General features: G+C 41.5%; 2 protein-coding genes across 8 annotated transcripts in view; both read left to right on the top strand.

Annotated features, from left to right (window-relative positions):
- Window positions 1–4,011, top strand: part of cux2b (cut-like homeobox 2b) — a 108,285-nt gene extending 104,274 nt beyond the window's left edge. For all 4 annotated transcript variants that reach the window (XM_049578939.1, XM_049578937.1, XM_049578936.1 and 1 more), the window contains exon 22: window positions 61–4,011. In XM_049578939.1, the coding sequence (XP_049434896.1) occupies window positions 61–874 (814 nt within the window). In that variant the 3' untranslated portion in view covers window positions 875–4,011. The remainder of the gene's footprint in view (window positions 1–60) is intronic.
- Window positions 4,012–4,503: 492 nt separating this feature from the next.
- mtmr3 (myotubularin related protein 3) overlaps window positions 4,504–16,580 on the top strand; it is a 35,089-nt gene continuing 23,012 nt past the window's right edge. For all 4 annotated transcript variants that reach the window (XM_049578943.1, XM_049578941.1, XM_049578942.1 and 1 more), the window contains exons 1-5: window positions 4,504–4,676; window positions 6,719–6,794; window positions 8,875–8,931; window positions 13,055–13,144; window positions 14,563–14,679. In XM_049578943.1, coding sequence (XP_049434900.1) covers window positions 8,929–8,931; window positions 13,055–13,144; window positions 14,563–14,679 — 210 coding nt within the window. In that variant the 5' untranslated portion in view covers window positions 4,504–4,676; window positions 6,719–6,794; window positions 8,875–8,928. The remainder of the gene's footprint in view (window positions 4,677–6,718; window positions 6,795–8,874; window positions 8,932–13,054; window positions 13,145–14,562; window positions 14,680–16,580) is intronic.

Here is a 16,580-nt window from a genome sequence, read left to right as displayed (position 1 = left end):
TGTTAATTTGAAAGGCTATGTTGAGTGTTTAAAGTTTCTAATAGCAGTGTTTGTGTGCAGGTCAAGGATGCGACGGGAGGTGCTGATGGAGGGTCTGCCAGACAACGACACAGACGCTGAGCACCACAGCTACTCCCCCTCAGTGACGCGGAGCCCCCACTCTGATGGAGAGGAGAGGAGACTGCAGCAGCCCTCAGGACACATCCACTCCAGCCTTCCTCTTAGCGCCAACGCCGCACTGCCTCATGTCAAACAGGAGGTATTAGAAAGGGAAGATGACGGGGAGGAGGGAAGGGAGGGCTCCATGAAACAGTCTAGAGTTCAGTGTTTCTCCGCAGCAGTACAGTTACCGCAGTTGAAAAGCGAGCACGAGGACTCCATCACTGGCTGCCACGAGCCCCGCTTGGCTGGCCAGAGCCTGAGGCAGGAAGAGGGGATGACCAGTCAGGCTCAGGGTCTCTACCCTGGCGCAGTCTCCATAGACGGTCCTCAGAGGACCAACCAGTCCAGGCACGAGGGGGAAGACTCCGGAAAGTCACCTGTCGACCCAGTCAGCTTCAAGGCTTCATCAGAGCCCTGCCGCAGCAGCCTGGAGGTCTCCCTCAACTCTCCCTCTGCTGCATCCTCTCCTGGCCTCATGATGTCAGTCTCCCCCGTTCCTTCCTCTTCTGCTCCCATATCACCCTCGCTACCCAATCCGCCCTCGACGAGCACCAATCACAGCCTAGACCCTAACCAGCTCCCTCCTTTCCAAAGCCCCAAACTCAACAGAAGCACTCAGAGACGCAATGAGAAAATGGCCAACCTCAATAACATCATCCACAGGTTAGAGAGGGCAGCCAATCGAGAAGAAACACTGGAATGGGAGTTTTAAGTCCACTTTTACTTGTATCTAGTCCTAAAGACCCTCACGGCACACAGGAGAGGCTCAAATAGAAGCTTCCTGAAAACTTGGAAAGGAGCCTGGCTCCTGAAGGCCTGTCCTCTCAGACTGATAACTCATAGGAAACAGGAACGCAGAGCTAAACTTATGGCTGCATTCCCTACAAGAACTTAAAGAGTTGAAAAAAAATTTATAATTGTGTATTTGTTTTTTTTTTTTGATAATGCATACTACTTTGAAATATATGTGACAGCACTAGCTGTTGTTTTACCTATTGGACTTGACATGAAGACTTTTGCAGCTATGGTGTCATAAAATGTACACTGAAGTTCTGTAGATTGCCACTGGGTGAGATTAAAAAAAGACCCCTGTCTTAAGCCATTTAAAGCACTATAACTATTTGAGAAGAGACATTGACCAAATTTGCTACTTTTTGAATAGCAATTTTTCAGATTTTGTCTGTAAGACTGGACAGTTTAAGTCAAGTAACATGAAATCCTATTACTGACTGAGGGATAGTCCTTTAAGACTCTAAATATTCAACATCTTGTATGTACTTAGTTTCTTGGTGATATGTTTTGAAATATTTGTAACTCACACGTATAAAATGTGGTTGTACATGTTGTAGAATTGTCTGCAATAGCCTTCTCTAAACCTGATGTAGCATGGTACTCACCTGACCCTGTTATCCTCTGTAGTTAGTCACCTGTGATTATACTTGAGTGAAAACAAGAGAAAAAAAAGTTAAAACCCTGCAAAAAATACGAAAAAAGGAAACGTTGAATCTAACGAGTAGAGTACTTTTAGTGTTTTGTTTTCTTGTTTTCTTTGTATAATCCTTGAGGTTTACACTTTAGGGCCCTTGTGCTTTTGGTAGTAAGTGAAACATTCACTACACATGAGCACAGTTTACATGATTTCTTTCAGACTTACCTCTCTGACCCTCTAAGGCACTGGTTCTCAGACTGTAACAGGCCAAGACACAGGACACCTGGTTTACCTCAGATTATGTTGATGCACATCATGCTATGACCATGCGTTTCATTCTTACACATACACATGACCCACACTTATTTAGAAATCAAGGGAGGGAAAGTACTCTGTATCATGCCTCAGACGTGCAGAGATCAAACATGACGCAGGTGGCGAGTTATAATGAGCAAAATCTGTCTTTTACAAAGAATATGCTGCTGTTTGAAGTGATAGGGAGCTAATAGTTCCGTTACATGTGTGTTGTGATCCTCCACAGGTAACATCTGAGTGAGTGCACTTTCTCAAAATGGGTCGTTTATTGTAGCTAGAATAATGATCAAACACCTCAACCTGTAAGCACTGACATGTTGTTTAGCTGGGCAGTTTGATATAAAAAGATTGCTGTGAGCAACACTACAGTGCTGTGACTTGACCTTTCTGGGGGCTAAAGCTCAGAGTATTTGAGAGCATGATACAGTATGACCTCTCATCAACATGAAAACATCTGATCTGTAAGTACACAATATTCAAAGACACAAAAGGTTACAGGTATCCCCTCATATTATATTTGACCACTTGTGTATTGTGTCTGTAGAAGTTTCTTTGTCATGCTTGCAAGATGTTCTTTATGTATTTTGCCTCTATTTTATACTCAGAACAGTTAACTAGATATTCAATACCTCGTGTATGAACTACTTACAGCACTTAGATTTTGATAATTGTGAGGACTCAAGAAAATTTCAAATATCAACATTATCCTAACTTAGTGTCCACAAGTCTTTGCCTTTACTGTATCGTTGAAGTTGGTAGTAAACACTTGCACATGTCTACATAGTTCAGAGGACTTGGATTGTATTATGTAGAGATATATATTACACGATTACTAAAAAAAAAAATAATATCTTACATTCTTGGAACAAAATGTGCTGATTATATTGAAATAGAGTGTACAGATTTAATAAACCAAACCCATTCAAGCCAGTTCTGGTCTGGCAAGCTTGCCCACGTTTTAGACCTTCTCTCAGGGTAGTCTTGCTTTTTAAAGCTTTACTGAAACAGTTGCTCTCATCAGTGGTGGTGACTACGATAAACATTGTGTGGCGTAAAGAATGACTCTGTTAAATATTAAATGGACCTGTGGAAGTTGTGTGTATAAGGGAAATGCAACTTCCACAGAAAGTGGTGGTTTGTTGGAGAGCTGTTTTGTAATTCATTACACAGATGTGTCAAAGTACAGTGTAGATTGAAACTACCAGGATGAGGCTAATGGGTTGCATTTTGGAGCTCAGTAGACTTTGCTCTCTAAAATACCCTACTTTTGTTTTCTCTTGGAGCCACAGAAGATTTTTCTCTGGTTTTCGTACCACCATTTTTTTGTGCATAATATACTGTATGATTAGAAGTGGCATTTCTAATGTGGACATTTCATTGTCTTTCATGGTAACATGGACATATGACTGAAAAAGAAATGTATTTACCCAGACCATTATCTCTTCATGTAAACCTCATCTCATTGTTTTGCATGCGAATTCATTCTGGTCTCATGATAAGGGATAGGACTGTGTTTTTGTGTTGTTGTTCTTGCACAGGGACATTGAATCAGCACTTAAAGTCTTTTTACATTAGTGAAGTCCATGCATGGTGCAGCTGATAAATTTGGCTCTCACAAAGTCATTATGAATCCAGTCAAATCAGAACCCAATAACTTCCAGGTAAATATTTAAATCAAGATTATTTTGTGCCATATCATATGCCTCATGCATTATCCTCACAGGAGTAATGCCTTGTGGTAACATGTGATTTAAGAGGGATGTATGGCTTTTTGTAACCCAGTTCAGAAGAAAAGCAAAGCTTTTTGTAACAAGAGCCCTACACATTAGATGGTTTTATTTTGTAATTGACATTAGTCATTAAATAATAAGGCAATTGGTCAGCAAAATTGAAATGATTATATTCAGAGTTGTTAAACAATATTGTACAACTCTGACACTGACGGATGGTCACAAGCAAATGTTTTCATTTGAAAGTCAGCTGTGAGCCAATAAAGAGAAGTGTCCTGCAGGCTTAAATAACTGTCTGATGCCTCAAGTGTCAGGCTAGAAAATGTTAAAGAATGGAAACGGTATGCCAAGCGTCTTGGAACTGAATTTGCATATGTAAGCCATCATTCAATACATAATTGTTTAAGATCCTGCTGTGTTGTGTTGTTATTTCTTTGTAGCGAAGAAGCATTACCCACAGTGCAGATGAATGCACAGAAATAAATGCAAACAAATAAAACGTAGACTATGTAAAAAACAAACAAACAAAGAAAACAATAACCCACTGTATAGTCTCACTGTCTGTCACTGTCATGTGTACTGTATGAATCTAAAACAGCAATGTTTTAGAAAGGACTAAATGTTTTAAATAGATAAGGACATGTAACACCCGCAGTGTTTGCTTCATTAGCAGGCACTAGATGATCCAAACACTTCTCAGGCTGACTGAATCAGTATTACTCATGACCATTATAGTCAAATATTCGGGCAGTCCACCCCTGGCCCTGTGTTTACATGATCGTAGCGCGTGGTGGTTCTCAGCCCCTCCCCCGCCCAGATCGTCCCTGTGACGCGATGACGTCACAAGCCTACGTAGGTTGTTGGGCTGGAGAATTCGCGGCGATGGCGACGACGGCTCGGTGCTGGAAAGGGACGCAGTGAAGCTGGCCTCGGCTCGGATATGACTAACGTTTATTTGATCGAGGTATTTTTGCTGCTCAGTAATTGCACGGGCTTCGGATGAATCTTTGGCTCCTAACTTCTCATCACTCCTTTCACTGGTGAGTCCGCCGGTTGTGGTCGTTCCTCGGTGTGTTTTGACAGAGGCCTCCGTTTTGGGTTCCGCCCTCCATCTCATAACAACAAAAACAGTTGCAGAGCTGCGTTAGCTTAACCAGCTAATGGTAGCTAGCCAGCTTACTGGCTGGTCTGTGCCAAAGCTACTAATGGCAAACGTCGAGTACTACAAGGTTGTAACACAACAGCATACTGTTTACTCGTAAATGTCGGCTGCTTGCAATCTAAATATCCACCTTGGACTTAGCGTTAGCTTGCTAGCATTACTTTAACTATTTAACTATTGACGTTAGCTAGCTGCAGAATATCTAGCTTAACGCTGCCCAGTGAGAAGGAAGAGAAGCAGTAATGTTGCCGTTAGCTAGCGAGTTAGTTTTGTCTATTGACATGGCTAACGTTAACGTTAGTTATCTGACGAACCTGTTCGCATAAATTGACTGACGATAACTAACGTTATAGACTTTAATCTGGCACTAAATGTTTTCCCTATAGTTAACGGTATATTACAGAGCACTCGTTTAGCTATTATTCATCAAGACTAACGTTACAAATCAGAGGTGTTTGGATGATGTTTTAACTTATCTTAACTACCAAAACGCTAACGTTAACGTTAGCTAACTTGCAACAGCGCTCAAGTGTTAGCTAGCAATAGTTAAACGTTTTAATTGAGAAGTGTTAATATTAAGCTAATGGAATCCGTATTTTTTGCAGTCGCAAAGTTAGCCGACCTGTATGCTTTTGTTTTGAGTTAATCCTTTTTCGTGCCACTATTTTCAGTTTCGCTACCCGACCGCCAGTGTAACTAGTCGAGCAAACTGTGCAGTCAGTCAATGCAAATGATCGACTTCGTCGGTATTTCTGTTTGATACTTGTTAATATCAGTTTAGAGACTGAGGCTATTTGCTAGATTGCGTTGCAGCCTGTGATGCATGGTGGCCTGTCACGGGATAGCAGTAACGTTAAGGCTCTAAGGGGCTTAGCCTTCCCTGTGTGACTCTGAACTCAGAACCAGACTGAGCTGTAGCCACGGGTCATGAGCCCGCTGCGGTAAACAGAGCCCTGTGTGTGTGGCAGATATGCTTTATCAGGTAGCACCGGCAGTAAAGGCTGGACTTCTCAGTCAGTGATGTAATGACCTGCTCTGGCTGCTTCACACCACTCTCAACGATCAGGCGATGCTGAGGTCCTCGTTAGTGCTGTGTGATTGTTGTCATGTTTCTGTCCCTAGGCATCGTAAATGTTCCTGAGAGGGTATGCTGAGGTCCTGTGCTACTCATTCACTGACCTCAGATCAGATTTCAGTCTCTGCAAGAGTAGCTGACCCTTACAACTATTTGTGGGCCTGTATGCTGCGAGATCCCTAACAAGTTGCCTGTTTTGAAAAGAGATGTTTGGCCATGTCACCTTAAGGATGGTCTCTGCAAAGATAGTTTGAAATTACCTGCACATAAAATGGTATCTGTTCTTGGCGAATTACATTTTTCAGCTAATTTGACTGCACTGGTCAGGCTGTCAATAGTAGTGCTGTGAAGTGTTTGGATATGCCAAGTATGTGTTCTTGTTACACCAGCCATTTGAGCAGGTACCAACCATTGTTGGGTGGTTTAATCACAAATAAACTTCTTGTACACTATTACATCTGACATGCCTTTTATTGACCTCAAGACATGGCGGCAGGTTTTTTTTAAAACTCGATATCATGCATGAATTGAGCGTTCTTGTTTATTTCTAAAGGTGACCATTACACGGTCAGTTCATGTGACTGAACAGTGTCTGTATGCTGGCTGAACTGTAGATTTAGTGCTTCAGGATCCAGCTGTTTTTTTTTCCATTCCACAACTGAGTTTAAGTGGTATCTCTGAGCTCACATGCAAGCCACTCTGACCACCAGTACAGCTATATTTGCAAGGGAATCAAAAGAGCTTCTGTAGCTTGAATGTCTCAGTGAAGAAGTCTGCTATTTGCTAGTTTGTAAGGAAAATCATTTGCTCATTATTCAGTTGCATGTTTGCCTTCATTTCCACAGATTTCCATGTCTTACTTGTGAGAGCTTCCAAACAGGATCATCAGGACTGCTCATCGTCTGTTACTGACTGTCCGTGGTAAGTCTAAAAGAATTTACATTATATGACTGTTTTTATTTGACATTATCAGCAGTCTGATGTATGTTTAATTGTGGCTGCCAGTACTTTTGTCCCCCTTTATTACATTTGATGCAGCTGAGTATAAGCTTTACTGACAGCCCGAACCCTGCCATTGCTGGCCAAGCCTTCCCTTGTAGTGCAGTTTCATGTGAATTGATCTGCTATTGAATGTTTCGAACATGACTGCCCAGCTAGTGGCTTCACATCTCTTGGTTGATCATGTGCTAAAAGCGGTTTATTGCCTAGAGCCATTCCCTGAGAAAGGATTTACACATCCCTATTAGACTTGCACCAATTTATCGGCAGTGCTCGGAATCGGGCAGGTTTTCACGTGATCGGCTATGACCTACGACGGCCAGTCAGTCTAAAATATGCCGATTTAAAACGCTGGTCAAATTTCTGCCCCACCGCATGATTGACATCCAGCAGCGCACACACACGCACATATGCAACTCACGGCTTGGGCGATGTGACGAAGTGAAACATGGGCAGCTTCTCACCTTAATCATTCACACACACATATCAAAAGAGAGAATGTTGTTAATTGTCCGTCTTAAACTGAACTGCGGAGCTCTCACTGCTGCACTGTGCTGCTCGAAAGTGACGAGGTGTGTATCCGCGCACTTACTGGCGGGCGCGTCCTGAAGACCTGTGTGAATTTTCCACAGGAGATATTTTTACTTTTGTCTATTCAAGAAATTACCCACAAATGCAATACACCAAGAAATCTTATTTTATTTATCTCTGTTTTTATATATGTATGCCTTTTTTACTTATTTATTTTAATACTGTACCTGAAGTTATATTTGAGCAAAAAGGAAAATGTTTCTTAACCTGTGTCACTGTTTTTGTTTGTTTGTTTGTTTGTTTGAGATGATTATTGAAAAGCTGGTTGTATCTTGGTTAAAATGTTCTAATAAAGGAAAGACAGAAAATATTGCAATATCTTGTGTGCTGTAAAGTGGTTTGAAAAAAATGAACTCGGAATCAGCCAAAATCGGAATCGGCCATCCAAACACTCTGCAAATCGGAAATCAGTATCGGCCCAAAAAATTGTAATCGGTGCAGGTCTAATCCCTATGCTTGTGAACAACCTCACAAATACAAGAGGCCAGCAGTGTGACCAGCCTTTCCAGCACCTTGAAAATCTGTCCAGCAGAGTCACTGAAATATAGTACAGAGAAGGGTGCTAGTTCGGTCTGGTACAAATTTTATCCAGAGTAGGTACAGTAATCTGTTTGATGAAACTCAAAATTTGCTCTTTTGGAAAAAACTGGTGAGGCATTTGACAACACTGGAATTACTTTGTTTAGATGATAAACATGTGTTTTAGGGGGGCATGTGATGCCTTTATTTGAGAGAATACAGTAGAGAAACCACAGGAAATGAGTGGTGAGAGACATGGGGAATGACTTGCAACAAAGGTCCCTGGCTGGAATTGAATTGGGGGTGTTGCAGTTTGAGGTCTGTTTAGGTCAGATAAACATGTATTTACATTGTAGGAACCTAACCTTATTCCCGAGTGATGATGTTAACTTTAAAATCAACTAATTGTAAATTTCATTTCTATTTTCAGGTAACTGTCTGTCCAAGAGTGTCCTTTAACACTTTTCATGACATAAACCTACTGAATTGAATTTCAAAACCAGTCATTAATAGTGCTGCCCTCTAAAAATAAGCTGTGTCGCAAGAAAAGATTATTTTACAATGCCCTTAACTGACCTGAAATCAGTGCTAATATTGACACAGAATACCCAATATAGTATTTTGATCATGAATTCTGTTTCTGTAAATGTTGCTCCATATTTTCCAATAACGATCCCAGAAGTCCTGGCTTCACAATGCCTCAGGCTGGAGGAGAAAAAAAGTCTTTATGAATAAATCTTGATTTGAAAAGTCTGGGCAACCTGAGTATAACTTGTGATCAGACCAAATATGAGAGGATGATGGCTGCTTTCATTTTGTGTGCTGCATATAATGTACATATTTACACGTTTTCTGTCAGAATAACTTGTCAATATTCTCTGTTCTTGTACAGACTGGTCCAGGCCGGAGTTCCTTGTTGGGTGACCCACACTCCTTCACAGGGGCCATGGTAAAGTACTGTCCTTCATGCATGCTTCTGACAGTAACTGCTGTGTGTCCGGTGGCCTTTGCACATTCTGCAGGATCGGAAACTCTCCATTGATTTTTTTAGTTTCAACTCTCAGCTCTGTTTACCAGGAAGCAGACAGTTAAATCAGCTGCAGCAGTGTCAAAGGTCCTCCAAGACTACTGTCTAAGTGGGCCAGCTTTTGGTTTTCACTGCACTGTAAATTTGTGTTGTGTTCTTGCATTGTGACATAACCACTGAATCGGATGTGTTGCCTGCTGGATGGTGCGTGTTTGTGTGAGTTTTTGCGTTCCTGGCATGCTGCTGTGTGGCAGCTGCCCCCTGGCTGGCCTCAGCACGCTGCTCCTCCAGCCATGACAACTGTGTGTATCAACTCTGCCCATGCTGAGCCAGCATCCCGCAGGATGGGCTGCCGCTGTCCGTTATCTGCCGTCGCTTTCGACCACCTTAATCTTTCTGTGCACAGTGTTTGGACTAAACTCTACTCCTTACCAAACACAGTCCATAGATTTTTGTCGATCTCTTGTCAGCACAAGGCCTGACTTTTTTCCACCAGTTTGCCTTTGAGAAAAAATCCCTGACTCTGCTTTGTAAATCCATGCCTCACATTCCATACTGATAGGCATCCTCTGTGAAATATGTTGCATAAGTCTACTGTGACCTCAAACATTTGGGCCCTTATGATAGCCTGCTGATGAAAACTGCCTGTAAAGAAAAAAAATGAACATAATTTGATTTTGCCAACGAAAAATTGTCGTTAGACTCTTCCTTCTCTTCAGGGACTCGTGTAAATTAATGACCATATCTATATCTAGTTTTAGAGCCTTTTGGCTTTTGTTATTAAAACCATGGCTTGTTGCACAAGGGGTAATTATAGTAAATTAGCCTGGGTTGCACATTACAGTGTGGGTGGGAAGGAGAAAACAGCCATGCAGGCAGCACAAATGTGGCACTGTCAAGCTGATTTTAAATCAGTTGTCGGTCACAACGGGTTGTGACACTTCTGCCATTGGTAAGAATAGTGTAAAAAAAATAAACAATCAGTCAGTCAAAGCTGGTAAAATCTAGGCAAAGCAAAGTGGAAGAGTAACACTCCTTTCAAGTATGAGTTTTTAGTCACACTAAGATTTTGCAAAGACCAAGGATCCTGCAAGGTCACTTTTTTCAAGACTAGATTTCTTTTGAGAATATTTTCTGCCCTGCTCCTGGTGGAAAATATTACCTCAAACTCCCTTTAAGAAATATAACATATTAAAAGTTTCTTACCTATAGAGAGGCTCAAGATAAAAGCCGTCATTTGTCAACAGTATTCTTGCCCATTCAGCATTAATATAATCTGTAAAGATTTTGGAACATTTTAGATTTTGTAGCCTCAACTCACCACCAGCCTCTGGTGGTTAGCTGCACTAATTTAGTGGGAGAGGCGAGTTGTTTCAAAAACTAACATTTCTCAATAAAACAAGTTTCAGTCAGTGAATTAGATTAATGCAGAATTAAACATGGACCCTTGTTCACTCCACAACTTCACCAGTTTCTCCTCCTTTTCATCAGTACCAGAGAACTGAGACTCCCCACTGTCCCCTTCACGATTACTATCTACTTGGCCATTTTGGCCAGTCTTCAGCCTTGAAGGTGAACTTTTCCACGGGGAGACATGAAACTGTGCCATGTTGCCGCTTCGTTCAGCTAACTGTGGCTAGGCTAGGTAGCTCAGTAGATGGTCTTCCGGTACTGCGAACTTTCCCGACCTAAAACTAGACACTTTTGCGTGTTGCTATATGCAGACTAAGTCACTAGTACTGTCGCTTGCGTCTGACTTTACGTCTGACCCTATGTTCAGTTATTTATTGGTATAACCGCAAACCACTCATGAACCACGCAGGCTTCAGGTACTTGAGCAACCCTTTAATTGTTCCCCTGCAACACAATACAGCATAACCTTAGTTCCCGCCTGACAGGCTGGGACCTATCTCTGCAGTTGACCTACATCTTCCGAAGCTGCTGGAGCATCTGTGGGCAGTGTTGCCATGTTGTCTCGATAACTCTTGTTCAGTGAATGTGTGGGTTTTCAACCTGGTTTCAACGTGTGTTTTCAGTTGTTTTTATATTATCGTTATATATACAGTGGTGGAAAAAAGTTTTCGGACACCCTTAAAATTTTACACAATCTCAAATATTATCATGAAATATTTGTGGAAAAATCTTTTTTGTGTTTCAAAAGGTGTGGCTGCATTAGACAGATACAAACAAATACAAATTATATTTTTTTGTTTATTGTTTACAAGAAAAACTAACAAAACTAAATTCTTGACAGTTTCAATATGTCAGTTCTCAACATTGTCGGTATCAAAGTCAACAAATAACAGAGAATGTGTTCAAAACTGAACAAAAAATAAATAAACCATCACATCATCAAATTAATATTTAGTAGTCCTGCCATTGGCACGTAGAGCTCTAATCCTGGCTGGCATGTTCCCCACGAGCCTTTCACACTGTTCAGGGGCAATCTTGTCCCATTCTTCTTGAATTACTGCTTTTAATTCTTCTAAATTCTTTGGTTTATGCTTTGAAACAGACCTTTTGATAATCCACCACAGATTTTCAATGGGGCTCATGTCCGGGGATTGAGCTGGCCACTCTAAGACCTGGATACTGTGCTCCTGCAGCCAAGTTCTACTGGCCTTGGATGTGTGGCAAGGGGCATTATCTTGTTGAAACATCCAGTTTTTACCTCGACGGAACAGTGCACGTGCAGAAGGGAGCATGTGGGTTTTGAGAATGGTACAATACTTGGTAGAGTTCAATGTGCCATCACAGACAGTGAGATGACCAACACCAGCAGCACTCATGCATCCCCAAACCATGATACTGCCTCCACCATGCTTGACAGTAGGTACTGTACATGCTGGAGATAATGCTTCGCCTGGCCTTCTGCGTACCCTCACATTAGTAGGAGGAAGATAAAGCTGGAAACTGGACTCATCTGACCACAAAATCTTCTTCCAATTCCTGGCTGTCCAGTTCTTGTGTGCCTGGGCCCAACAACGCCGGGCTAACCTCTGTCTCTCATTGATCAGGGGCTTCTTGATAGCCTTGTAGGACCTTAAGCCATGATCTAAAAGTCAGCCATGTACAGTGTGGGTGGAACACTGGACACCAGTTTGGTTTGACCACTGCTGCTGAAGCTCCTGTGATGTCATTCGGCGGTTTTGCCTGCACATGCGGATCAGGATGCGGTCATTTCTTGCTGAAGAAACCATTGGACGCCCAGATCTTGGTTTGTCTTCCAAGCTGTTGGTTCGTCTGTATTTCTGCAGAGTGTATCCAACTGCTGAAGGACTGCATCTGCACTTCCTGGCTATCTGGCGGCAGCTGTACCCTTCCTGGCTGAGAATCTTTATCTTCAGGCGTGTTTCCTGCGTTAGGTTCCTTGTTTTAGCCATTTTTGTGTCTGAAGAACTTTCAAATGTGCTGGCTTTATGTAGACACGAAGCTTGACAACAAAAATTGTGTCTTTTAATAAAAAGAACGACCTTCATCACTGGTACCAAAATGACCCAATACTCAAAATTTCTTATGTATTTTTATGGAACCAATCAATTTTAAGTTTTTTAATGGCTTTTTTAGGATTTATTTGGTATTTTGGCTGTGACTGTACTAAAAGAAATTGCACTTGAAGACCTAAGAGTGATTCTTAATGCAATATTTCACAAATGCATGGGGTGTCCAAAAACTTTTTTCCACCACTGTATATATATCGCCCACCCTTACCTTACACCAAACGATCACAGGAGCGTGCTCCAACTTAGGTAAAACTCTCGTGATTTTACTCTGACACTGGAAATTTGTCTGCAGCCGTGAAATTGCATGAAAAGTCATTTAGTATAAGGCTGGCATTAGTGGTCAAAGCTGTAAATGTATGTGTCAGTGTACATGAGGGTGTGACAGGAGCAGAGTGATGTAAAAGTTCACACTCAGCCAGCCCTCCCTGGACAAATTTTGTAAAAGCCATATTAAAGCAAAGAAAATATGTGACTGAAAGAAGGTTGTGGTTGTTAAAGTTGATACCAGCTCAGTAAAGCGTTAACAGGCTTTTTGTCTACAGGAGGAGGAGGGGCAGCAGAGCTTGGAGTGCATCCAGGCCAATCAGATCTTCCCCAAGAAGTCCCCCGTTCTGGAGGAGGAAAACATGCAGGTGAGGAAGCCGCTGCCCTCACCACTTATATTGTGCTGTAAAAAAACACAATTAACCTGACAGCTATGTGTAAATATGTGGGCAAGTCTCTTCTCTGTTATCAGTTGCACAATCACTGTGTCACCTGTGATGTCGGTTTCAGTTTGACCAGTCTCAGATGCAAAGTCCCAAAAGTCAAGTGATATGAGAAAAAAAAATCAGTGTTGTTCAGTACTGCAAATGCTAATGTTTTGCAGCCCACTGAAAATGGCCAGTTTGTGCACAAGGCCTTTTTATTGTGTAATAGGAATGTTAAAAAAAATCCCACTTGTAAAGGTGGTTAAGTTCTTGGGTTCCAGAAAAAGTTAATTGGCTGGTTATAGAAAAAAAGGTTCTTGTTGTGGAAAAGAGGTGTAAAGTTTACACTTTAAAACCTCAAATTTACCTGCAAGAGTGACTTGTTATGTATACGCTTTGCTTGACTGCTATAGTAAAAACACATTGGTACCACTTGAACGCAACACCATCTCCGAAAAGGACATAGAAAGCCCGACGTGCAATGAATGGAGACCTATTATCCTGCTTGAACACAGACAACTACATTCTTTCAACAATGTGACTCAAAATAATGATACAATAGATTTTATTGATGTAAAATAATATGCTGATGGTGACATTTTCCACCGGTCTGCTGCGCTCTGAGTCTGGTGTCAGTGACACATGCTGCTCTGAGTTGCGCATCTGTCTGCTTGCACTGCAGTGCGCGCCGAGGGTTTTAATTTTTAGTGTTAAATCAGAAGTTAAACTCTACTTATCAGCAACCAGCCAGAGAACACTACAAACATATTTAGTAGTTCAGTGAGAACAACAACAACCTTGCAAATGAAATTAAAGAATATATGTGTTCAGATTTTCTGCATGACCAGCTGAATTCATGTTGGTTCCTGTAGCAACACAATGCATACAGTAAGCGCTATTTTAACTGTACTGCTTCGATTGGTGGTAATAGTAGTGTAATACTTTAGCTCAACAAGTTTTCATATATAGTGTGTTCCCTCAGCTGAGAATCTGTATGGCTCATATATTGACTTTTGACTATAGATTGACACAGTTTGAAAAGGAGTCTCAAGCCGATTTCAATCTCAGACTCAGATTTAAAACTGGTCTGGACTGGGTTAGCTGTGCAGCATAAGATACCATGGCGACATGGCCGGGTAAAAGAGAACCACCTTCATAAAATTAAAAAAAAAAAACAAAAAACCCTCCGGCTTTAGACTCAACACACCTCACAATCCTACTGAGCTCGCTCCGTGGTACACTTCTCATATCTAGTGAAACAAGTGACTGTACTACAGCCCCCTGTGTAATATATCATCATCACCGGTGATCTATGTGGCTCTGCAGTTTGTTTGAAATGTTTTATCTCCTGCTGTTGCTAGGTGCCCTTTCCTGAGCTGCATGGGGAGTTCACAGAGTATGTGGGGAGAGCAGAGGATGCCATCATTGCAATGTCCAACTACCGCCTACACATCAAGTTCAAAGAGTCCGTTGTCAACGTAAGTGTCTTTGAAAGTGTGTGATGAGCGTCAAGGTCAGATACGATTAGAGAATGTCTCTCACACAGCTCAAAATAACTGAAGAATTAACTGCTTTGTCTCTACTCGAGGCTGTGTGAATGTGTGTATTAATGTTTTGTGAATGGACAGAGTCGGGGCCATTGTGCCAGCGCTGTGGTGACCAGGCCATTCAGAGCTGATCTGCGCTGGCAGCAGTGCCGCGTGACTCTTCATCACCTCTGTTTCTACACTCGCCTGCCCGCTCTGCTTTCTCTCTGCACTTGCTGTTGCCTTGGTTGCAGTGGTTCCACAGGGGATGCATAACAGTGGCACCCTCTCTCTCTGTGTCTCTCTCTGTCTGTCTCTCTTTTCACCCTCACCATGTTAAGAAAGATGGTTTAGTCCTGTTACCCAATTGTGGTCACTCTCAAAAAAACCTTCCTCATTTGCAAACATGTTCACCTAACTTTATTTTAAACTGTTTTTTATACTCTTACAGCAAGACTGGCTCCATTTAAATTTAGAAACCTATGACTTATGACTGAGACTTGGTACAACCCAGAGGCACACCGCACACGTACATACGTACACATATATATAAATTTGAACTGTATGTTCTATATTGCGCACATAAGCGTTGCACAGGGTAGTGGTACTGAAAACAGCCCACTTTCCTTTTTCTCAGATAGTGTATTCCCTCGTTGTCATATTATGTGTACTATCTCTCATAAGCTGTTTACATGCAAGTTTTTATTAATTCACAAATTAAGTATTTGCCATAGTTTGACCAGGACTCTAAACGCCTTAGAAAAAGCACATGGTATGTTCAGATCACCAAGCTGCTCTGCTGCTGACGTGAGAGCAGAAATGTTGTGCAATGACAAATCATGTGCTACAAGGAAAGCTTTTTGCTGTTTCACTTCCCTCTCTTGAAAACTATCATCATCTATGGATAACCAACAATGAATTGATCCTACCAACAGGTATTGTCTGTGTTAGGGTTGGGTAACCCTCTTCAGCCCAACAACCAGTGATTGCTGTTGATTGGACTGTTTTGTTGGTTCCTGTCTTTTTATGGGATTCGTTGACAGTTAAAAAAAGTCACTGTAATGTCTTTGCACGTTGTTAAGGTAAGGTATTGAGGTAAGGAGTAAGGTATTGAAAAGATTTCATTTCTATTAGGGGTTTAAATCACTAGTTTCATTAAGATATATAACAAAACACCACGGTTGAATTTCAACCTGCATGCATGTATTTTCAGCTGAACGTTGTTGAAACAGAGCAGTTAATGTTGCTGTGTTGCTGCAAGAAGTTAGCGGAGTGAGGTGCCTGTCCAAGCAGGTGTGTCGTGTTTCCTATTATTTCCTAGTATTTTATTTCATAACAGTGATGTTTACCAATGGCATGTGTTTTGCCTGTTGACCTTAATTTTTTAAAATCCAAAATACTGCAACATAGCTGATTTATTCCTGAGTAAATAGCATTATTCTCATCATCTGCTTGCCATCGTCTGGCTGATGCTGTTTGACGGTGACTCAGAATTTCAAAATAAAGGCATATCCCAAAGATGGTGATACGGATCAATGTTTTCACTTTGCATCGATGATATTGGATCATTGATCACTGAATTAATACATCGATCAAGATTGATGGAACCCTACACCCCTAGTTTCTATATGTGTACCTAAACTCAGGTATGGTGTCAGCAGTTAGAGCCCTACTGATAGCTTCCGAATTTCATTTTGGTTTCTATTTTGCCTCAGTTACTTTGTATTGTTTGAAACTGGAACATGGACCAAATCCCCAATGTTGGCTTTCCCTCTAAACTGATCCATATAATTAGATGTCATTCTTTAGTTGATCAAATAAAAAAGATATGTTTAGGATTTATACAGTGGCTC

Source organism: Epinephelus fuscoguttatus, linkage group LG6 (genome assembly GCF_011397635.1).
Source record: "Epinephelus fuscoguttatus linkage group LG6, E.fuscoguttatus.final_Chr_v1".
NCBI lineage: Eukaryota > Metazoa > Chordata > Actinopteri > Perciformes > Serranidae > Epinephelus > Epinephelus fuscoguttatus.
This window is presented reverse-complemented; position numbering and strand designations above follow the sequence as displayed.